Source organism: Dama dama, chromosome 7, assembly GCF_033118175.1.
Source record: "Dama dama isolate Ldn47 chromosome 7, ASM3311817v1, whole genome shotgun sequence".
NCBI lineage: Eukaryota > Metazoa > Chordata > Mammalia > Artiodactyla > Cervidae > Dama > Dama dama.
In genome coordinates, this window is record NC_083687.1 from 31,702,556 (window position 1) to 31,728,811 (window position 26,256).

Here is a 26,256-nt window from a genome sequence, read left to right on the forward strand (position 1 = left end):
TGAAGGGATGAAGGATGATACTGTAAACAAATGGCAGTCAAAAGAAAGCAATGTAGCCATAAATATGACATCAGATAAAATAGACTTCAGGCAAAAAAAAAAAAAAAAAAACAAGAGACAGAGATCAACATCATAGAATGATAAAGGGGACGATTTACAAGAAGACATGATAGTTACTTATATATATGAACCTAACATAGCAACACCAAAATACAAAAGGCAATTATTAACAGACTTATAGGGAGAAATTGATAGGACTACAATAATAGTAGGGAACATTAACATCCCACTTAAGCCATGGGTAGATCATCCAGATGAAAGAAAATAGGGAAAGGGCAGCCTTAAATGAAATGTTAGACCTGTTGATTCAATAGATTTATACAGAACATTTAATCCAAATTCAGAATAATATACATTCTTTTCAGGTGTACATGGAAAATGCTTAAGAATAGACCATATGCTGTGATGCAAGTCTCAATAAATTAAGAAGACTGAAATCATATCAAGCATCTTTTGTGATCATAATGGTATGAAACTGGAAACACTACAAGAAGAAAGCTGAAAATATCACACAAATATGTGGAGACTGAAAAACATGCTACTGAACAACTACCTGGTCAATAAAGAAATCAAAGAAGAAAGCAAAAAATATCTGAAGACACACAAAAATGAAAATATGACATGTCAAAATCACTGGGATACAGCAAAAGTAGTTTTGAGAGGGAAGTTTATGGCAATATAGGCCTACCTTAAGAAATAATAAAAATCTCAAATAAAAAAGATAATCTCTTCAATAAATGGTTCTGGGCACTCAGCCATAAAAAAGAATGAAATGATGCTATTTGCAACAACATGGATAAACCTAGAGATTACCATAATAAGCAAAGTCAGACAGAAAAAGACAAACTCCATAAAATAGTACTTATATGTGGAAGCTACAACAAGATACAGATGAACTTATTTACAAAACAGAAACAGACTCACAGACAAAGAAAACAAACTTTGGCTACCAAAGGGGAAAGGGAATGGGAGAGGGATAAACTACAAGTTTGGAATTAGCAGAAAGAAACTAGTATATATAAAACAGATAAACAACAAGGTCCTACTGTATAGCACAGAGAACTATTTTCAATATTCTGTAATAAAACAAAATGGAAAAGAATACGTATGTGTGTGTGTGTATATATATATATTCTGAATTGCTTTGCTGTATATCAGAAACTAACACAAAATTGTAAATCAACTATATTTCAATAAATAAATGAATAAATATTTTTTTAATTTAAAAAATAAATGTTGTTGGGAAAACTGCACATCAACATGCAAAGAAAGAAACTAGACCACTATCTTACACCATATAAAAAAATCAACTCAAAATGACTTAAAGAGTCAACGTAACACCAGAAATCATAAAACTACTAGAAGAAAGCATAGGCAGTATGTTCTGTAACATTGGTCTTAGCAATATTTTTCTGGATATGTGACCTCAGGCAAGGAAAACAAAAGTGAAAGCAAAGATGTGACTACATCAAACCAAAAACATTCTGCACAGCAAAGGAAATCAACTAAAGTAAAAGACAACCTGGCAAATGGAAGAAGATTTTTGCAAATCACATATATATTTGCAAAATATATAAAGAACTCATACAACTCAACAACAAAAAAACCTGATTAAAAAATTGTCAGAGTACCAGTGCAAGTTTGATCCATGAAGCAGGGCACTCAAAGCTGGTGCTCTGGGACAAGACAGAGGGATGGGGAGGGAGATGGGAGGGGGGTTCAGGATGGAGGGACACATGTGCACTCATGGCTGATCCATGTCGACGTTTGGGAAAAACCACCACAATATTGTAAAGTAATTAGCCTCCAATTAAAATATATAAAAAAATTTTTAAAAGGTCAGAGTATCTGAATAGACATTTTTTCCGAAGAAGACAAACAGGTGGCCAATAGGTACAAGAAAAGATGTTTAACATCACTAGTTATCAGAGAAATGCAAATAAAGACCACAATGAGATATCATCTCATAGCCATTAGTGTGCATATTATCGAAAAGGCCATAAGTAACAAGTATTGGAGAGGATGTGGAGAAAAGGAAACCCCCATATATTGTTGGTGAGAATATAAATTGGTGCAGCCACTATGGAAAACAGTATGGAGATTCCTTTTAAAATTAAGAATAGAAATACCATATGATTCAGCTATTCAACTTCTGAATATTTATCTGCGAATATTAAAATAGTAATTTGAGAAGATATATGCACCCCTCTGTTCATCACAGCATTATTTACAATAGTCAAGATACACAAACAAGGGATGAATGGATAAAGAAAATGTATAAATATATGACTGAATACTACTTAGCCATAAAAAAGATGAAATCTTGCCACTTGCAACAATATGAATGGACCTTAAAGGTGTAATGCTAAGTAAAATAACTCAAATGTTGAAAAACCTATACTGTAAGATTTCCACATATGTGGAGTAAAAAAATGAATAAATAAATAAAAATAAATGAAGAAACCAAACCAAACAAAAATATACACATAGATACAAAGAATAGAGTGGTGGTTACCAGAAGGGAAAAGTAAAATGGGTAAAGTGGTATCAACTGTATGATGAATAGAAATTACACTTTTGTAGTGTATATAAAAGTCAAAATGTAATATGGTACACATGAAACTTATATGTTATAAACCAATGTTACCTCAAAAAATAAAAATTTTTAAATAAAACAAAAATACTGATTAATCAATTCACTTAATATGATAATATTGTGGGTTTCTCTTAACATACCACAAGACAGTCATATGATGATAATTTTTAAAACTAGATGATGGATCCATGGTGTCATAGTATTTTTCACTCTATTTTTGTACATATTAGAAAGTATCTATAATAAAAGGATTTTAAAAGTCTTAAAAATCTTTTGAATATATTAACAAGCTCTTCAACAGTTGGAAATTTCTTCTTGAAGCCATATTTCCATTGCTCTTCTCATTCAGAATTTTACAGTAATGTATTATATTTGTTCCTTTGCAAGTCTTTTGACTATTATTCCTCTCAGCAACAAGTACATAAATTAATTGAAATTATTTTTTAAATTTCCTGTGATCATAAATCTTTCAGTATTCAAATTTTTCTTCTGGATTAACTTTTCAGCATTCATTTAGATGATTGATTTTTTTTTAATGAAGGACAAAATGAGATAAACAGACTATGCCAAGCTTTCGCAGAACACATCCTAGGAAATTTCTGAATGCCTCACCTTGACCTGCATCATAATGATGTTTAATTACTTTTGTAGGTCACCAATCCTCAGGGCCTTAAAAATACTTAGAAATCAAGTTACCAACTTTCTTAGATATCATACACATGAACTATCTTTTACCCATCACACTTCTCTTTTTGTAAGTTTAACAAATACCTAAAATATGCACAATAAAAACATAATTTCTAACCTCAATTATTCTCAGGGTGGAAAGACAGAACACAATATAATAGCTTTTATTCCATAGTCCCTTTTCCTAAGATCATCTCCATATTTTTCTCTGATTGGATCTAATTAACTACCCAGGCAGTTTATAATGGCTGGTTCAGACCAGGAAATTCATAGTGACTTAATGTTCCAAATAAAAGCAACCCTACTAACTAAACTAATCATTGCAACTTGAGGAGTGGTGGACTAAGAAAGCCAAGTGGGAAAAAGATATTAAGTTCTTCACTCAGCAGATAAGTGATTAATTCTTTCAACATCTCTCTTTTCATAAGACTGTAATCTAAACATACATCTTTCAAATTCAGAGATTCACAAACATAAAGGGAAGATGAAATGTCATCTTGACTATGATTGGTTTCATTTAAAATCATTCTTGGAATTCTCTGGCAGGCCAGTGGTTAAGAGTCTGCACTTTCATTGCTGTGGGTGTGGGTTCGATCCCTGGTTGGGGGACTAGGATCCCACAAGCTGCCCAATGTAGCCAAATAAATAAATAAATAATTTTCTTAAATAACTGAGTGAAGTGAAAGTCATTAAATCGTGTCCAACTCTTTGCGACCCCATGGATTATACAGTCTGTGGAATTCTCCAGGCCAGAATACTGAAGTGGGTAGCCTTTCCCTTCTCCAGGGGTCCTTCTTAGCCCAGGCATCAACCTGGGGTCTCCTGCATTGCAGGTGGATTCTTTACCAACTGCACATTCCCTCATTTGTTGAACAAAAACCATATCATAAATAGATTAAATTTGAAGATGCTGTGATATTCAATACTTGAATAGTGATAGATTTTATAGAGTAATAGTTACTGCAAGTCAAATACACATATACACGCTTTGTCCAATATCAAGCCCATTGAAAAAAAATTATATTCTTGTTTATCTTTGCAGTATATGCATAGATTTGCCTATCTTTCAGTGAATATTTTCTATATTTTTTAATTAATTTATTTACTTTAATTGGAGGCTAATTACTTTACAATATTGTAGTGGTTTTTCCCATACATTGACATGAATCAGCCATGGATGTACATGTGTCCCCCATCCTGAACCCCCCTCCCACCTCCCTCCCAATCCCATCCCTCAGGGTCATCCCAGTGCACTGGCCCTGAGTGTCCGGTCTCATGCATCGAACCTGGACTGGTGATCTATTTCACATATGATAATATACATGTTTCAAAGCATTTCTTTCAAATCATCCCACCGTCACCTTCTCCCACAGAGTCCAAAAGTCTGTTCTTTATCTCTGTGTCTCTTTTGCTGTCTCACATATAGGGTTGTCATTACCGTCTTTCTAAATTCCATATATATGCGTTAATATACTGTATTGGTGTTTTTCTTTTTTACTTACTTCACTCTGTATAATAGGGTCCAGTTTCATCCACCTCATTAGAACTGATTCAAATGCATTCTTTTTAATAGCTGAGTAATATTCCACTGTATATATTCGACAGCTTTCTAATCCATTCGACTGTCCATGGACATCTAGGTTGCTTCCATGTCTTGGCTATTATAAACAGTGCTGCGATGAACATTGGGGTGCACGTGTCTCTTTCAGATCTGGTTTCCTCAGTGTATATGCCCAGAAGTGGGATTGCTGGGTCATATGGCAGTTCTATTTCCAGTTTTTTAAGGAATCTCCACAGTGTTCTCCATAGCGGCTGTACTAGTTTGCATTCCCACCAACAGTGTAAGAGGGTTCCCTTTTCTCCAGCATTTATTGTTTGTAGACTTTTCTCATAGCAGCCATTCTGACTGGTGTGAGATGGTAGCTCACTGTGGTTTTGATTTGCATTTCTCTGATAATGAGTGATGTTGAACATCTTTTCATGTGCTTGTTAGTCATCTGTATATAATTAATACTAGAAAATATGCAATTACAGTCTTCAACAAATATTAAGTAAGTCCCTACATTTTGTCACTACTAAAATAGATACTGGAGGTACAGCAGAGAACAAAAATCTGCTGACAGATTTTACAGAAATATCATTCAGTTCAGTTCAGTCACTCAGTCGTGTCCGACTCTTTGTGACCCCATGAATCGCAGCACGCCAGGACTCCCTGTCCATCACCAACTCCTGGAGTTTACTCAAACCCATGTCCATCAAGTTGGTGATGCCATCCAACCATCTCATCCTCTGTCATCCCCTTCTCCTCCTGCCCCCAATCCCTCCCAGCATCAGGGCTTTTTCCAATGAAATATCATTAGATGAATCAATAAACAATTTTCCTAACTTGGAAGAAATTCTTTTTTAATTTCATGCTACAGAGTAGGTTTTTGATATGCTAATTGCTGATCTATAATTAAATGTATAGATAAATGGTTGAAAAATCAGGAAATTATAATCTGAGAATCTCTTATGTTTAAGAGAAAAAGGTGTCTCTAAGAAGGTAAAACCATTTTATCAACAAATTCATTTTCTCATAGCAAGATTTATTCTGATGTCATTTTTAAAGGATGATATATAATGGAATCATCTATAGGATTTTTTTAAGCCACACAGCTATGCCACCTCCCACAGAAATGAATTTTATTTGCCTAAAGACTAGTGCTCAGCCAAGATTGAAAACAAATGCCCTATAAAATTAGAAAATCTAGAATAGAATGTTCAGAAATTTGGGTCAATCCATCATTTCATGTACTGTTTATATTTTTGTGGGTTAACATCTTGTAGTGTAGTGCCAAAATTGCAGGTGCAAAGAAAGAAATAGATATAATGACTCTGATGGAAGCAAAGATGTTGAAAGTAACATTTTTACTTTAAAAAAGTAAAAAAGATATTTTAAGTATGGGCCGTGAAATGCCCACTGAAAGTCTGCAATAAAAAAAACTCACTAGCAAATAATCCTATGTCCAAATAAATTGTCTCTTATATATGAAAGAAACAGAAATTTTCTGATATGAAATAGCTCAGATAGTAGACAATTCATGTAATTCCTTAAATTTTTCAGAATTAATGCAGTCAAGCAAAAGATCGATGAAAGTGTCAAATATCCAAGAACCAATAGACTAAAGAAAAATTGTTACCAGTATGTGAAATGTATTGTTGATTCATACTCAGAATCCCCTTTAGCGTCCCACTGTCTGGTTTCCTGTACTATAAGGGCTAAAAAGTGAAAACTATTAGATATATTCATGTACGAATTTAAAGGGGGAGGCAGGTAGAGACCATTCTCTGCAGTGTTCTTTTCTAGAAAGTGAAGATGTAAAGATACCAGTATTTCATCTCTAGATTAATGGTTGTCAAGATGCAGATTGGATGGAAGTATCAGCCAGATTTTCTGTTTCAGTGTCCTTAATTAATTTAGTAAAGACTAGTTACAAAAAAAACCTTGAACTAACACTATGTTTAATAATGAAATAATGAATATTTTCCTCCTGAATTCAGGAACAAGGTAAACACAAATTCAATTTAAAACTGTAGTAGAGACTGTAACAAGAATTAATAAGTGAAGTTGAATGGTGGCTCGATGCATGGTGAAAATTTAAACCGAATTCTATTTCTATATGAGCAATAAACAATTGAAAGTTGAAAGTGTAAAATAATGGCAGTTACAATAGCATTTTAAACAGAATAAATTTAAATGAATGATGTACAAGACCTCTACTTTGAAAACTACTAAACATCACTAAGAGAACTCAGAGAAGGCCTAAATAAATATGGAGCTAGACCATGTTCATGGATTGGAAGACATAATATTGTCATAATGTCAATTTTCCCCAATCTGATCTCCAGATTGAAAACATCTCCAACTAAGTAGGAAGAATAATGGCTCCCCCAGAGAGGTCCTCATTCTATCCCTTTGAACTTGTGAATATATTATGTGATGCAGTAAGAAAGAGTTAAAGTTTCAGATGGAATTACAGCTGCTAATCAGAAACCTTAAAATAGGGAAAGTGTTCTGAACTATATGGATGGACCCAATACAACCACAGGCATCCTTAAATGAAGGAAAAAGGATGCAGAAGCGTCAATGTCAGAGTGGTCAATGTGAGAAAGGCTAGACTGGCCATTCCTAGCTTAAAGAGGGAAGGATCGATACACCAATGACCATGGCAGCCCCTAGAAACTGGAAAATGCAAGAAAATGAATTCTTCCTAGAGCCTCCAGAAAATAATGCAACCCTACCAACACCTGGTGATTTTCTCAGAGATACCCATTTTAAACTTTCAATCTCCAAAAATGTAAGATAATAAATTTGTGTTATTTAAAGCCACTAAGTTTTTGGTAGTTCGTAACAGCAACAATAGGAAAACAATACATCAACCAATTTTTTTTTAAGAAATTCACCAGCTGATTGTAAAACTGACATGGAAATGCAAAAACCTACACTACCCCCAAGTCTTCTTAGAAGAACAAAACTGGAGGAATGACATCACCTGATTCCTAGATTTACTATAAAACTGCAGCAATCAGGACAGTGCAGTATTGGCCTAAGCATAGACAAATAGGTCGATAGAGAGCTCAAAATTGATGCATAGGGTCAACTGACTTTTTGCAAAGGTGTCAAAATTTAATAAGGAAAAGATAATCTTTCAATGAATGGTGTTGAACTTACTGAATATTCTATGGAAAATACTGAAGTTCAACTTCTACCCCACATCATACAGAAAACTTTAACTTGAAATGAATCACTGACTAAAAATAAAAGCTAAAATTACAAAGCTTCTAGAATAAAATATACAGAAATATCTTCATAAGCTTTGAGTAGGTAAAGACTAATCATAGAAGAAAAATTCATGTGTTGAACTTTTTAAAATTAAAGCTTTGTCTCTTCCAAGGACACCACTAAGGGATTAGAAAAGCAAGCCATAGTCTAAGGTTCCTGCATATTCAGGATGATCTGTGCAATCACCAACAGACAACACTGCCTTTCTGAAACTCTGGGAGTCCAGTGAGAAGTACCAGCACATCATTGGAGCAGAGACAAATACAAGATGGACACACTGATGAGGTTAAGAAGAACAGTTTTACTTTACTACCTACCACCTCTCTCCCAAGGTGTCACAGCTCAGCGCCAAAGGAGACATCCTTAGCCTGTGATTTCTCCACTGGGAGAACGTGAGAGTACCTGAGTGAGCAACCGGCTTCCCTAGTTGTGCAACAAAGACACTGACAAACAAACTGACTTCTTTCTCACCATATTCAGTATGCTGAGATGTGCTGCAAGACTCGTGGGGAGTGGTGACTGTGAGGAAGGAAGAGCCTGAAAAACCAGCAGCTTCGGCTCTTGGAGGGCAACAAAAAGATGCAGTTCCTACTAAATGCATTGCAGATTCCATCAGCAAAAAAAGACAGAGGACAAAAATAAATAAAATCATTTAAGAGACATTACAACTGATACCACACAAAATAGATAGGATCAAAAAAGACTTTACCAATAAATTGGACTACTTAGAAGAAATGGTTAATTTCCAAAAACATACAACCTACCAAGATTGAATTAGAAAGAAATATTGGTAGAAAATCTAGCAGACCAATTACTAGTAAAGACATTGACTCATATATGACAAGCCCAGAGCAAACACCATACTCAGTAGTACAAGGTTGTAAGCTTTTCCTCTAATATCAAGAGCAAGACAATGATGACCACTCTTGCCACTTCCATTCAATATGGTTGGGAAGTCCTAGAAAAGGAAAAGAAATGAAAAGCATCCAAATCAGAAAGTGAGAAGTCAAACTGTCTCTGCAGATGACATGATCTTTGACATAGAAAATCCTAAACACCTAATAAAAAAAAGCTCTAAGAACTAATAGACAAATTCTTCAAAGTTGAACATAGAAAAAATACAAGCTATTTTGACATTCTGCACATATGTAGGGGAGTGTATCAATATATAAATTATATCCTAATGTAAGTACGTGATGAACACAAAATTCAAGACCGTGATTCCCCTGGGAGTTAGGCAGGAAGACAGACTGGACAGTGTAAAGCCATATAGGCAGCTCTAAGCTATTTGAGCTCTAAGCTCTTGAACAGAATGGCAGGCTGAAACGTATTCACAGTATTATCTTTAATTTATTGAAAATGAAACAATGATTATATGGCTCATGAAACTAGAATTTTAATTATTCCATGATTTTTTAATCAAATATTTTATTTCCTATGGACACAATAATTGCCCATATTTCTCCAACTACACTGATATCTTACCATTGAATAAACCAAATTTCAATTAAATGTGTTATTTTAATAAATATGGTTTACATTATATTTATAATATTCAATAGTAAATTAATACAATACATAAATTTACCTCTAAAATTAATTTCCATGGAAGCAATCTAAATAGAAGTGAAAAGATAGATGCCAATGTCTTAAGGGAAATTTTTGTAAAATTGTTGTTTGGATAAGATTCTGACCATAGTCAAAGATTTGTTAATCACCTCCATGGGGCACCAGTCCCCAAGGTCTAAATCACATCCACATAGTAGCCTTTAAAATTACACACAAATATTTCCCTGCTACATCATTACAATTTTTGTAGTACACGTTGACCAACATAGCACTCTCTTTGTTTAATTAGGCAAAAATCTATCTACAAATGCATTTAACAAAAGTATACACTAAAAGACTACAAAAACACTATCAAAAACACATTTAACAAAACCTAATTCATCAACTCTTCAACCAATCCCACATCTAGCTTTTCTCCAACCCACATTAGATGGAGACATCTATTTAATCTCAGTTCAGCTTTTGTATTTAAATATGAATGTGATTGTCATGTTATTAATAGGATAAGAAACTGGTGGCTATTCCAATATTTCATAGACTCGGTGACTTGCCACACAATTTCTCTGAATTATCAATGAAATGAAGGATCATCAAAGTGTGCACAGAAGTAAATATGGACTACTACATAAGAGCAAGACAGCCGTGAATTCTTCCCTCATGAAAGTATAATTACATTCTAATATTTTTTTCTTCTGGTAAGTATGCCCTGCTATCTCCAACAGAAGACATGGAGTAGAAAACAGATCCTAGGTAACACAGATGTTAGATCTCAGTCTAACATGAAAGCAAATATGTGACAGATATGTGAGATAAAAATAAACCCTAATATAGTAATTCCCTCTCAGGAATGAAGATTATATTAAATTTCAACAAGAGCAGTTAGCGAATATTTTAACTTTGTAAATGTTCTCTATGCTGAGCATCTTACTAAACAGTTTATATGCAATATATCATTTAATTATCCTCACAAACCATTCTATGAAGCAGGTGCTCTAGAATAACTATTTTACAGATGAGGAAACTCTGGCTTAAAGAAGATAATTAGTTTGCCTCAGTTCACACAGCGAGAAAGTAGCTGAAGGGTGTTCTAATACCATCACGGATGGTCTGACTGAGTCGGGGGTCTTAACTACTTTTATATTGTATTTTTCTGCTTTGGCTTTGTATGGTTACAGCAATGTACATCTTACTTTACAGTTATAAAAATCAATTTAATATCTTTTTATTTTTTTATAAAATTTTACACAACTATGAAATTTTATGTATCTAGTTTTATCTCCATATCATTGTGTACACTCAAGTTATGTTTAAATATGTCTGGTTCATTTGTCTTAGATTTCACTGAAGAAAGGAAAATGTAAAGTTATGCTACATTATTAGAAACTGAAGTTCATACTATGAAAAATGAAAGTGAGTTTTAATTAAAATATAGCATGGCTCTTTTTAACATCTATTTCTTCAACTCATGTTCTAAGTCTCTTTTTTATATCATATTGACCTTTAAATTTAAAATGATATCTAAATTTTGAGACTTCAAGGCTTAAACCAAAATACTAAAAAGCATAAAATGAAGTCTTATATTTGGGTTCACAAGAGTAAATTACATAAAGTATAATCCTTGTCTTGACAGCACTTCTAACAAGGGGCCTTATATAATCCAAAGCTTAAATTAAGACTGCAATGTTTTCCACCTGCTAAAACTGGCTAAAGTATTTTAGAAAGCTTGTATAAATCATAGACTGTCACCATCCTCTTCAACAGTGTAGCACACCTGGTGCACTATGTTTACTTCTCAACTCACTATTCTGAGGCATTTGATAAACCATGGTGCATCCAATGGACAGCAGCCAGAAGAGCATAGTAGCTAAAGATTCTTCAGTGACTTATGCACTTGGTCTGGGAACATAAATGTAACTGTATATTTAACAATAGATTCTAATATTAAAAGAGACTTAAAAGACATATAAAAATTCTTAATGAACCAAATTAAACAATAGTGTCTACAGATGCACATTTGATTAATTAAACTAGTAAAATACAAGGAGGTAGTTACTATAAACATCAGGATAGTGGATACTTTCAAGGACAGAGAAGGGTTATGACTGGAATGAGGCACAAAGAGAAGCTCCTGGGGTGGCTGGCAGCATTCTGTTTCTTGACCTGGGTGTCAATGACAAAAATATTCACCTTAGCTCACCAAGCTTTTATTTTTCTTTCTGTATATATGTCTTATTTTATAATAAAACTACCTTTATAAAACCATGTCAAATTGACTTATTCTGTATTTATTTCCAGAAAAAAGAAAAAGAGCCAGTACCTGGATGTTATAAAAGGCATCTTTGAGTTCTACATAAGTAAGTAAGAGACACTGATTAAAGAAAGAGGTTGCTTCATGTGCAAATGACTTTCCTGTCACTGAATTTATGACAGCAGGAGTGGAAGTGAATCCTCCTGTGGAAGGATTTCCTGTGCAGGATAGAAGGCTGGATTCATGGTGCCCGAGGTTCATTTCAACTCTAAAATTCTGTGGCCTTTAATTCCCAACACTATCCCAACCTGAAGTGGTCAACACAAGCCAAGTGCATTCTGTAATCAAGTCATCTTGGAAACCAAGTCCTCTCCTCCTTCTGAAGCTTATTGGTTCAATCTGTACACTGTGTTTGAAAGTAAATTTGTGTACATAAGTATGATTGTGCACCTAAAAATGATGCCAAAAAAATATTTAAGCATTCCAGTTTAGTTGTAGACCACATAGTGAATCACCAGCATGAAAAACAAAGGAAATAAGGGATAAATAGAGTAACAATTATTTGGGGGTAGGTGAATATAGCTTTTCATTTTTAGAATTAAACGTGAACGAAGGCTTTCTGCCTTTCACTGGAAATCCTTCCACAGAAGAAGGATTCACTTCCAAGTGCCTTCACAAATATTAACCTTCACAATCTCCCTTTACATAATACATAGAGAACCTAGTATACAGACAGGTTAAATAAATTGCCCAAGGACACATTGCTTCTAAGTGGTGAAGCTGGAATTTGATCCCAAGCACTCTGAGTCAAGAACTCGTGCTCTTAAGCAATATGCTTAACTTAGTCTGACATCTACTCCATAGAAACTGGACACTCATAATTAAATTAAATTTCCATTTTATATTGAGAAAAACTACACCTCTATTTCATACTACTTAATAATAACAGTTCTTTCATCATGATTATAATATATAATGTTCTAACTAAAATGCTTATAACAATGATATACTGTAGGTAATTTATCTTTACCTTATCTTACTATAACTGTAACAAATAGGTAATTATTCCTTGACCCAAAGACACTAGAAGTGCAAAGTATACATTTAGGACTGAAGTTCACGGTCTGAGATTATATACATTAAAAAATTCATAAACTAACTCAGTAATTAGACATTCCATCTGTTTAATGATATGATACATATCCAGACAAAGTAAGACTGATATAATTATATCCCTAATCTGCATTTTTTTAGAGTTGAAACTAGGTGATAGTTTTACCTATAGAGTTCCAAAGCAACCAGAGGATAAGCTCATGTAATTAGTAAATTCCATGGGGAAAAACAACTCATTGATTGTTTAATAAACTTTTTGTTTCAATTAACTGCCTTGTTAATTTTGCTGAAGGGACAGGTAAATAGGAGCTAACGCAGATTGCTACCATGTGTATGTGGGGACCAAAGCCTTCTGGAATTAGTTCAACTTTTAACTCTGCAACAAAACAATAAGACTGCTGAGATGGTGTAATAAGATTCATAAAGGTGTTCAAAGAAATCTATAGCATCTGTACAAGTAAATAAAGGTTAATAAAAAGGATTTTTTTCCTGGCACCAAAAACATATTGCACAAAAAAAAGGCAGGACAGTAAAGAACATCATTTTAATGCAAACAACAGTGTAATGTTGAAAAGCAGGAATAAGTGGAAGAGGATGCTGGTTGTGATGATAATTGTTATTATACTTATAAAGGTTGAGATATAGACATTTGTAAGTGAATATGGAAAGTGATTGTTAGCAAATGGTAGAGTTTACCCCAGGAAAATGTCATTTAACTTTTACCTTAAGCTCAACAGCTTTGTAAGAAAAATATTTGTGTGACTCAGTGGTCAAAAATTATCTTTAGAAGCATTCTGGGGAATTCTCTGGCGGCCCAGTGGTTAGGATCCACATTTTAACTGTTGGGGTACCAGGCTAGATCCTTCGTTAAGGAACTAAGATCCTGGGAGCCACATGGCATAGCAAAAATAAAAAATAAAACTACACTTGATATGATTAAATATGTAGAGATTTGGGGAAATGAACACAGCAGATATGTTAAGAGGTGTTCCAAAATGGGAGAAAGCATGCAAATAAGTGGCCTTTGGATATTCATGACAAACTTCAGAGGTTTTTAGTTCTACCTAAGGCTGACACTATTTTTTCTTACCATGGTACAGCCTCCTAGTTTTGCAAAAGGAGCAATGGGAACCAGCAATGGAAGTTCCAGAACAGACTTCATCCTTCTGGGCTTTTCTGATCGGCCCCAACTGGAACACATCATCTCTGTGGTTGCCTTCATCTTCTATATTATAACACTGGTAGGAAACACAACTATCATTCTTGTATCTTACCTAGACACCCAGCTCCATACACCCATGTATTTCTTCTTATCCAATTTGTCTTTTTTGGACCTCTGTTACACAACTAGCATTATCCCCCAGATGCTGGTAAATCTGTGGGGTCCAAAAAAGTCTATTACATATGGAGGGTGTGTGCTCCAATTCTTCTTTGCCCTTGACTTGGGAGCCACAGAATGCCTTCTCTTGGCTGTGATGGCTTATGACTGCTATGCTGCTGTCTGTCAACCTCTTCACTACACAGTAATAATGCACCCTGAGCTTTGCCAGAAGATGGTGTTGATTGCCTGGTTAGGTGGTCTTGGCAGTGCCTTAATTCTTTGCTCTTTGACTTTGAAGTTGCCAAGATGTGGGCACCAGGAGGTGGATAATTTTTTCTGTGAGATGCCAGCATTGATCAAGATGGCTTGTGTCTATTCAAAAGTAATTGAAGTTGTTGTCTTTGCTCTTGGAGTGGTATTTCTTCTGGTACCTCTGTCACTAATTCTTATCTCATATGGAGTTATCACTCAAGCTGTCATGAGGCTCAAGTCAGCAGTAAGATGGCGAAAGATCCTTAATACATGTGGTTCCCATCTCACAGTAGTATCTCTGTTTTATGGAACAATCATCTATATGTACATGAAGCCACATACTAGTACCTCGCAAGATGAGGGGAAGTTCCTTACTCTCTTTTACACAATTGTCACACCCAGCCTTAACCCTCTGATATACACTTTAAGAAACAAACATGTAAAGAGTGCAATAAAGAGAATATTGTGGATTTTAAAAAATGGCCAGCAAAGTCATGAATTAAATTGAAAAACCAGAGTGTAGAGAGTTAAAGAAATAATATTGACCTTTCCCAACAGAAGATCAATCAGTACATTTATTCAAAGAGCACTTCTTGGGTGTTTACCATGTACCAAGAATTGTACTAGGTACTGACTGTAAATAAATAGGAAGTAGGGATAAATGATAAGGAGACAGACAAATAAAGATACATAAATAAAATGTAATTCATACTTTTAAAAGCTTCAAGATTAATCAGGGACTACAGATAAATAATATGAAATGTGGTAAGTATAGCAATGTACAAAATATTGAGGAAATATTATTAATAAGCATCTATTATAGATAAGATTGTACTGATTTTTTTTCTTCCCAGACATATCACTTATATTAGAAATAACACTCTTTCATTCACCCGATTTTGCCAGAGGACACTTTGTGTTAATGACTAACAGGTCACCAACACCCATTCCACCTTCTGCCTCAAGCTTTTAAAAGAGCAGAGAGCTACTATGCTGGGGCTTTCCCTGGTGGCTCAGTGGTAAAGAATCCGCCTGCCAATGCAGGAGACACAAGTTGGATCCCTGGGTCGGGAAGATCCTGTGGAGAAGGAAATGGCAACCCACTCCAGTATTCTTGCCTCAGAAATCCCATGGACAGAAAGTCTGGCGGGCTACAGTCTATGGGGTTAAAAAGAGTCAGACACAACTTAGTGAATAAACAACAACTATAAGTTGACCATTTATACTGAAGTCAATACAAAAGGCTATTCCTTATTTAACACAATCTGCTTGCACTTTCGCTTTATAATGTTCTTTCTTTTCTTGAATTACAGTGGTCAGTTCAGTTCAGTGACTCAGTCATGTACGATTCTTTGCGATCCCATGACTGCTGCTCACCAGACTTCCCTGCCCATCACCAACTCGCATTAGAAGATGGTAATTTGGGGGGAAGGTTTTGATGCTCTTACTTGACAAAACAAAAATTTAGTAACCATATGTTTAATCCCATTTTTACTTTATTTTACTGGTAAATACATTCAAAATCTGGGGATCTCTATGCTGGAGAATAAATTAAACTTCTCTACAAGTTGATCATTCCAGAGACTGAAAATCATCTCTGCAAATGAAAGTCCTCACATCTACAGTGCCACTGCTATGTCATTTCAAGTGCAAATGAATCCACCATCTGCCTGAAGTAACAAATATTTGGGAAAAACTGACATTAGGCTATTTCTCACCTGTACTTTCAGTTCTGTTAAACAAAAGCAAACCTTTGTTAGGAAAAACAGTTCCTTTCTGAGAGAGAATAATATTAGCTATTTGACATTTTTCAGAAACAGCAGGTACTTCTTGAGGAAGACACTAATTATTACCACTAGTCTAGAAAAATACAGGTTTTTCTTTGGAGTTGAGGATTCAAGAGAATTTATAATTTTTTTAAGATACAGTAGTAGCATCAAAGGAAATAACATCAAAGAATAACATAACTTTAATGTATGTTTATCTAATATTTTAAGTGCACATTCACAGTAGCCACATGAAAATGATGGGTTTTAAGTTCTTGTGCGCCAACCAAAATATCAAAAGAAAAGTTTCCATCCTTGCTGTCCTGCTGGTAAGAAACATTTCATGAACTTAAATATGGCCCATTGCTTTTCTTTATTGTCATTATTTTGCAGTTTATTCATCAGCCCCCAATTGCAATGTTAACAGAACGTTGTCTCCATTTTGCGCGGCCTTTCCCCCAGAACGATCTCTAAACCTGAAATTCCCAAAATGAGTTTATATCCGTTCGCATACCCGACCAGGAAAGGACTGGTAGCTAAGTTCACTACTGCCATTTCGGCTTACGGCCACAAGGTGGTGCTATGAAAAACGGTCCTTCAAGATACAAGCACTGACATTCTAGTAAGAGCTAAGGAGGTTTTGCCATACAATATTGTAAAGTAAAATAAAAATCAAAAAGAGCTAAGGAGGTCACATTGGTTCTTATAAGGAAACTGACTCTCCCCTTTGCTTTTTCATAACAATTCTGTACCAGTGAGCCCGGCCTTCTGTCTCCCTTAGTGGCAGATTTTTGTTTCCAGATTTTCCAGTTTGAAATTCACCCATCTTCATCAGAGGACGTGCAGCCCATTAACTCTGGCCGAATTTGCTTCGGCATGAGGTTCTTGAGGCCTGGATCACTTTGCTCTCTTTTTCGTTCTGGATCCCCATCTTCATAGGGTCGGACAATTTTTCCTTCATCAACCAATCCTCCAACCTACACCCGGCTCTCCAGACACACACACACACACACACACACACACACACACACACAAACTTTTATAATTAATTACACTCTTTTCCAAGAAGATGGCAAACTCTACCCACAACCTCTCGATATCCCCAGCATCTCTAATTCATAAATTTGCTGCAAGAATGTGGTGTAGCAGGCATTAGGATAAATACTGCAACATCACACAGTGAAAACCAAAGAACAAGATTTATTGGGGAAACACAGGAAACCAAGAGTCAGGAACAAGAGGCAAAGTACTTCCACCCTCTCATAATCTCAGGGAGAGGAGAATCAGCACCAGGGTCCTGACACACTAGTCCTGACACAACTCCTCTACCTTCTCAAAAGGTAAACTTGAATTCTACTTCTTAGTGAGACATCAAGACTACTTGGCTGCCAGGCAGTCTGGGTTTAGATGCCAACTGTTTGAGGAAGGCCAGCTTCCTGGCACCTGAAGACCATGAATACCTGGAAAGTTGAAGCCTATCCTGTTAGGGAGTGTAAGGCACTGGTCCAACGGAAAACTGAGTTTAAGTGAGTTTAAGTGCACGGAAAACTGAGTTTAAGTCTCTCCAGGAAGAGGGAGAAACCTCAGTTCTAGCTAACTCCTTTCCTAGGCAACCTAGAGTGAGATCTCAGGTTCACTTTTGAGTAGTTCTATTCATTGCCACACAGAAGATTAAGAAAAATATTTCACACAGTGTTAGTATAGTCTGTAATTAAAGTTCTCAATATATAGTAACTATTGTAATTAGTTCTATATGACTATTATTCCTTTTATATAAACCATTAGGAATCTCATATGGGAAGAGGATCAGAAGCAGTTGACAGGGATGGACTTAGTCTTTTTTTAATCCATTAGCAAAAAGAAAAAAAAATATCTAGGAGTGCCTCAAACCTCACCCTCAACTCTGTGTGTAAATTGGACTTAAACTATGCACTAAACCAGATGGACTTAACATTTACAAAACATTCCATCCAAGAATAGCAGAACACATATTCTTCTCAAACACCCATGAATATTCTCAAGGATAGACCATAAGAACTAATATTGTTAAAATACCCATACTACCGCCCAAGGTAATCTACAGATTCAATACAATCCCTATCAAAATTCCAATGGCATTTTTCACAGAAATAGAAGAAACAATCCAACATTTGTGTGGAACCATAAAGAATCTAAATAGCCAAATCAATCTTGAAAGAACAAACTAGGAGGCACAACACTTCCTGATATTAAACTATACTACAAAGCCACAGTAATCAAAACTGTATGGTATTGGAATTAAAAACAGACACATAGGTCAACGGAACAAGAATGGAAAGCCTAGAAATAAACTCATACATATACCGATACTTAATTTACAATAAAGGAGCCAAAACCATGCAATAACCAAAGGACAGTCTCTTCAATAAATGATGCTGGGACAACTGGATAGCCACATGCAAACAAATGAAACTAGACCTCTCACAATACTTAACTCAAAGTATTACACCTCTCACAATCATTAACTCAAAGAAGGATTGAAGACTGAAATTTCATGACCTGACCATAAAACTCCTAGAAGAAAACATAGTGGGAAATAAACGGTTTTTTGGATATGATACCAAAAACACAGTTTAAAAAAAAATGCAAAGACAACCTATGAAATAGGAGAAAATCTTTGTAAAACATATATCTACTAAGAGGTTAATATGTAAAATATATAAGGAACTCATACATTCAATTGCAAAAAAAAACAATTATCCAATTTTAAAATGGACTGAGTACCTGAACAGATATTTTTCCAAAGAATATATACAAATGGCCAAAGGTACATGAAAAGATGCCCAACATCACTAGTCATTAGGAGAATGCAAATTAAAACCATAATGAAATATCACCTCATACCTGTCAAAATGGCTATTATTAAAAAGCCAACACAGGAATTCCCTGGTGGTCCAATGGCTAAGACTCTGTGCTCCCAATGCAGGGGTCTCGGGGTTCAAGCCCTGGTCAGGGAACTAGATCTCACATGCCACAACCAAAGAGTTCATGTGCCACAACTAAAGATTCTGCATGCCACAACTAAGACCCAGCATAGCCAAATAAATAAAAATATAGCAATAGTTCCTTAAAAAATAATAATAATAAATAAAAATAAATAAATAAAAAGCCAACACAAATAACATGAGATGGTAAGGATATAGAGAAAAGGGAAACCTTTGCACTACTAGTAGCAATGTAAACTGGTATAAACCATTATTTTTAAAAGTATAAGAGTTCCTTAAACATTCAAAATAAAAGTAACATATGATCCAGCAATCCCACTTCTGGGTATATATCCAAAGGAATGAAAACAGAACTCAAAATTATATCTGCACTCCCATTTTCATTGCAGTGTTATTCACAGTAGCCACAATATGGAAACAACTTAAGTGCCAATCAACAGGTATGAATAGATAAAGAAGATGTGGTATATATGATGTAGAATATATAATGGAATATTACTCAGCCATGAGAATGACATCCTGCTATTTGTGAGAATATGGATGGACCTTCAGTAAAATGTGCCAGAGAAAAACAAATACTTCATGGTATCACTTATATGTGGAATTAAAAAGAAAAATGAGTAGAAAAATGGTTGACAGGGGCTAGGGAATGGAGAAATAGAGAAAGCTTTATAAACAGTTACAAGGGGAATTCTTTGCCAGTCCAGTGGTCAGGTTCGATGCTTTCACTGTCACAGACCTGAGTTCAATCCCTGGTTGGGGAAATAAGATCCCACAAGCCACATGGTGTGACCAAAAAGGAGGGGAGGGAAATGGTTACAAACTTCAACTATAAGATAAGTAAGGTCTGAAGAGCTCATGTAAAACCTGGTGACTGTAGTTGATAACATTGTATTTTATAGTTGAAACTTATTAAGAGAGTAGAACTTAAATGTTCTCACTCCCCCTAATAGAAGAATAAATATGTGAGGTGATGGTGTATTAATTAACTAGATGGGTGGGGAAGAGGGTGATATCCTTTCATAATGCATGCACATATCAAATCACAATGTACACTTTAAATATCCTACAATTTTATACTTCAATAAAGGTGAAACTTAAAAAAGAAAGGCAAAGCAGGGAAGGGGAAACAATCATGGAAAGTGCTATTTAGAAAGGATGGTCAGGAAGTTCTGAGTGTGTGAACATGAGCAGAGACCTGAATGAAGCAAGCGAGACGGTCTTGCAAAAAAATATAGGAAAGAGAATTCCCAGGAATTGCAAAAGATATGTTTCATGTGCTTGCCAAAGAGCAAGAAAGTCAGTGTAAAACAAGTGGTAGAACTGTAGGAGATTCTTTCTACAGGGACAGTGGGGGGAGCTAAAACGAGAGGCCTTATACTTTACATTCTAGCTTCAGAATAAAGCTTATTCTGAAAGTGATCATTCAGAATGTAGGATGGTTCTATAACAGTTGTTCCCATCCTTTTTGGCACCAGGGACAGGTTTCATAGAAGACATGATTTTTCCATGGACTGGGGGGTGGGGGGGAGGGTGGCATGGCGGGGAAGATTGCAATGATGCTAGTGCATTATATTTATTCTGAACTTTATTTCTATTATTATCACATCAGCTTCACCTCAGATCATCAAGCTAGATCTTGGAGGTTGGGGACCTGTTTCCTATAAAACAAATTGCCTCAACTCTTTATTTAAACAATGCTTTGAAAAAAAAGGTGAGTGATTTGTTCCGATTCCACATATCCAACAAAAATACCACATAAGCAATAAATTCAAGTCACATAAGTATTTTAAGTTTTCTTGCAGTCATTTTTAAAAAGGTTAAAATGAATAGCCGAGATTTTAATCATGTTTAATCAATTGATATATCTAAAATATTATTTCAACATATGATCAATATAAAAACTGAGATATCTTACTTTTTTCTGTACAAAATCAAAATTGGTGTGCATTTTAACGGACAGCACATCTCAATCACATTTACAGCATTCAGCTCAGTAGTTACATGTGACTAGAGTCTACTATATTAGACAGCATTGCATTAGACAGCACTGTTGTTGTTGTTCAGTCACAAACTCGTGTCCAACTCTGTGACCCCATGGACTGTAGCCTACCAGGCTCCTCTATCCATGGGATTTCCCAGGAAAGAATACTGGAGTGGGTTGCCATTTCCACATAGTTCCAAATTAGACTAAAGAAACACAACTACTGCAATGTGTGAACCTTAATTGAATTCTGATCAATGGTGTGGGGGAAAAAAAACAGCTATACGACTTTGGAGGATAATGGGGAAATCTGAATGTGGGCTGGATGTTAGATGTATTATTGAATCAGTAATTTTCTTGAATATGATAATGGTATTGTGACTATAAAAAAGAATGCCACTATTGTCAGGAAAGCATTCTGGAGTATTTAAGGATAAGTATCATGATATCTTCAACTCATTTCCAAATGGTTGAGAGAGAGGCAAAGTAAATATGACAAAAATGCTTTATAAAAGTGGGGAGTGATGGGAAGCCACTGGAAAATTTGACAGCACCTGATTTGCATGTTCAAATAATCTGATTGACTGCTCTGTAGTATGTCTAGCATCTATCCTGTAGGGAGACCAGTGTGACATGACCTAAATGGAGACAGTGAGAAATGTATTCAGGATATATTTTAAATATAGCAATAACATGATTTGCAGGTCTTCTTGAGAGAAAAAAAAGAAAAGGAAGACAACGTTCAAGAGAGTGGTATAAACATAGGCATTTATTTTTCCCATTCCACCATCTGCCTCGAAATGACCCCATGACTACAGAAATACCATGTGTGTAGTTTATGTAAACATATTGTTGACATAGAGATGATAGCAGAGCATCATTTCATTTAACAGGATTAGAGTGAGGGTCAAGAGAAGATACAGACAATTAAGACCCCTTGCCTGAAGAATAGAACATGATACTCAGCCACAACTTAGAACAGGGAAACCAAAAGGAGTTTGCAAAAGCAAGAGGAAAGGAACAGTTATAGACACTAGGCAACCCTGAAAAATCATATGATGGAAACAAAGAATTCATTCCATTCAAAAATTATCTTATTGTGCCCCCACCACCACCACATTTACCATATTAGGTGGCATTTAATCAGAAAGGCTGTTTTCCAAGGCAGGTATCACAAAACTTCCCACTGAGCATTTCTTGATCAACAGCTAATGTCTTGCTAATTTGCATAACAATTAATGTTCAAGTGGATTATCAGTGAAAAGTAGTATCAAACATACCTGGCCTGTCTAACATATATAGAAACACTCCTCTTCTGGCATAAGAGGCATAAGAATCAAAAAGGTATGGAACCAGAATTTTAGTGACAATGCCCAAGATTTGTTTCCTAAATGGGCTTAGGAAAGTCCTGCTTTTTTTTTTTTTTTTTTGACCTGAGAGTAACAAAATTCTGCCTCTGCTGTCACATCTTCAAATAAACCTTTTATGCAAGGTAGTAGTGAGCATCTGAAATGGCAGTGAGCTGGGACTTCATGAGCTTATAGAATATATAGCACAGCTGTCTTATTCTAGCAGGTAGAATATATGCCTACCTGCTAATGTCTGCTTAATAAACCTCCATATGAGTGGTACGATTTGGTCAGTGTCACTTTCATTACAACCTGGACAAAAGGTTGTAGGGAAAATGCTAACCCTGCAGTCATCTCAAGTTTTTCAGGGACTGATTATCTACCAAAATAACCTGAGAGCTGAAGATGACCAAATTAGTTTTTATCGGGTCAGACTCCTTGTACAGCCCAATTCTCTCATTACACACTATTAACTCTTCTTAACTTGTTATAACTTGCTTCCTTGCACAGCCCATTTCCTTGTTAAGCACTATTAATTCTTTTCTTAATTTATTATACCTTGCTTTCTGCATCTATAAAAATGAAAATCTGAACTAAAGTGTTTAAGAACAAATATCAACAAGACTTTCATGTCTGTTAACAGCTGAGAGATGTACACATACACACTCCAAAATAAGAAACAAAACAATCATTATTTTGAAATAACATACCAATAATTCACTCCGTTTAAATATAGCAAGTTCATATAAAAATGATTACAGGTCCCTATAGTTTCAGCAAAAAGAGAATATACAAAATAAATATTTAAAATCTACAGCTCTCCTATCAAGTTAGCAATTAAATAAAATACAGCAATAAAGATAAAATTAAGATATGTAGAATATTTTCATGAAAAAGTTCTATTCATCTTTACCAAAGTGGGAGAACTTTAATAAATTGAGACATGCTGTATTCGTCAAAAAGAAAATTTTAAATATAAACTTTTTTAAACAACTTAAATACAGATATTTCAGACAACTTCCTATATTTTCTCTGACTTATAATAAATTGATTTCAAGATTTATTTGGAAAAATGACAGCTTAGTAGATCAAGACATTTTCTATTTAAAAAAAGGTAATAGATAAGGAACTGCTATGCCAGGCATTGAAATGTTATCAAGTAATAATTATTCAAATTATTGATTTGCAGATGATTGAAGCAAAGTGGACAGTCCCAAACAAACAGGTGGGCATTTCTAATTCTGGCAATAGGGTGATAGATCATTTTAGCTAATCAAATGATGGAACACAGTTCATTACTCAGCTTGTTAACCAAACACAAAGTGGTCAAGTAAGACATTTCCCGTAATTTGTGAGCTTTTTGTTGGTAAACACTATTCCTTCACAATATTGAGTCATCTATGTGAACAATAAAATTTTGTAATCTGTTGTTCCCCCTTTTGGGCTTCCCTGGTGGCTCAGACAGTAAAGCGTCTGCCTGCAATGAGGAAGACCTTAGTTCAATCCCTGGGTCGGGAAGATCCCCTGGAGAAGGAAATGGCAACCTCTCCAGTATTCTTGCCTGGAAAATTCCATGGACAGAGGAGCCTGGTAGGCTACAGTCTATGGGATCGCATAGAGTCGGACATGACTAAGCAAATTCACTCACTCACTCACTTTCTGGTTTCTTCATTGCCTCTTTCTACAGATGTCAAAAAGTGAAGATAGTGGACATATCCAATGCCAGCTTAGGTGGTAACTTCATTTTGCTGGGCTTTTCCAATCAACCCCAACTGGACCCCATTATCTCTACGACCATTTTGCTCTTCCATATCATGACTCTGCTAAACAACACAGCAATTATCCTGCTAACTTTTCTAGACAGCCAATTTCATACACCCATGTACTTCTTCCTCAGTAACCTCACATTTTTAGATATCTGTTACACAACTAGTATTGTTCCCCAGATGTTGATAAATCTGTGGGGGCCAAACAAATTGGTTACTTATGCAGGTTGTATCCTACAGTTCTTCTTTACCTTTGACTTCGGTGCAACAGAAAGCCTTTTATTGGCTGTCATGGCCTATGATTGCTATGCAGCAGTCTGCCAACCCCTGGACTACCTGGTTATCATGCAACCTCACTTCTGTAAGAAGATGGCAGCAGCATCATGGTTGACGGCATGTGTGGTGCCCTGACTATGAGCTCTTTTGCCTTTTCACTGCTGCTATGTGGTCACATACTTGATAACTTCTTTTGTGAGATGCCTGCCTTTCTGAAGACAGCCTGTGCATACAACAAAGTAATGGATGTTACCATTTACACACTTGGAGTAATTTACCTTGTTTTGCCACTGTTTTTCCTTCTTGTCTCATATGGAATCATCACTCAAGCTGTGACTAAGATCAAGTCAGGCAGAGGGTGGAAGAAGGTGATAACACCTGTGGTGCTCATCTCACTGTCCTTTTACACTGTTATTACCCAAGTCTTAACCCACTAATGTACACTCAGGAATACAGATGTCAAAGGGGCATTAAAATGGCTTTTGATAAGAACCCAACATAGAAGCACCCCACATATAAAGCAAATGTAACAAGTATGAAAGGGGAAAATAACAGTAACACAATAATAGTGGGAGACTTTAATACCCCCACTCACACCTGTGGATAGATCAACCAAACAGAAAATTAGCAAGGAAACACAAACTTTAAATGATAAAATGGACCAGTTAGACCTAATGGATATCTATAGGACATTTCACCCCAAAGCAATAAATTTCACCTTTTTCTCAAGTGCACACAGAACATTCTCCAAGATAGATCACATCCTGGGCCATAAATCTAGCCTTGGTAAATTCAAAAAAATTGAAATCATGTCAAGCATCTTTTCTGATCACAATGCAGTAAGATTAGATGTCAACTACAGGGGAAAAAACTTAAAAATACAAACATATGGAGGCTAAACAACATGCTTCTGAATAACCAATAGATCACAGAAGAAATCAAAAAGGAAATCAAATATGCACAGAAACAAATGAAAACGAAAACATGACAACCCAAAACCTATGAGATTCATTAAAAGCAGTGCTAAGAGGAAGGTTCATAGCAATACAAGCTTACCTCAAGAAACAAGAGAAACATCAAATAACTTAACTTTACACATAAAGCAACTAGAAAAAGAAGAAATGAAGAACCCCAAAGTTAGTAGAAGGAAAGAAATCATAAAAATCAGAGTGGAAATAAGTTGGGGGGGGGGGTGAAACAAAGGAGACTACAGCAAAAATCAACAAAACTAAAAGCTGGTTCTTCGAGAAGGTAAATAAAATAGACAAACCATTAGCCAGACTCATCAAGAAAATAAGGGAGAAGAATCAACAAAATTAGAAATGAAAATGGAGAAATCACAACAGACAACATAGATATACAAAGGATCATAAGAGACTACTATCAGCAACTATATGACAATAAAATGGACAACTTGGAAGAAATGAGCAAATTCTTAGAAAACTGAACCAGGAAGAAATAGA

At 35.4% G+C, this 26,256-nt stretch overlaps 1 protein-coding gene and 1 pseudogene across 1 annotated transcript; both read left to right on the forward strand.

Annotated features, from left to right (window-relative positions):
* The first annotated feature begins 14,219 nt into the window (after positions 1–14,219).
* On the forward strand, positions 14,220–15,176 carry LOC133059297 (putative olfactory receptor 2W6). Its single transcript, XM_061146286.1, has one exon. It carries the CDS (start codon positions 14,220–14,222, stop codon positions 15,174–15,176), a length of 957 nt encoding a protein of 318 aa, XP_061002269.1.
* A 2,710-nt stretch (positions 15,177–17,886) lies between these two features.
* On the forward strand, positions 17,887–25,323 carry LOC133059298 (olfactory receptor 2J1-like; annotated as a pseudogene).
* Positions 25,324–26,256: the final 933 nt, after the last annotated feature.

Bases quoted from the DNA above. Each gene is read 5' to 3' on its own strand.
- LOC133059297 (XM_061146286.1), top strand. From the start codon at position 14,220: ATGGGAACCAGCAATGGAAGTTCCAGAACAGACTTCATCCTTCTGGGC.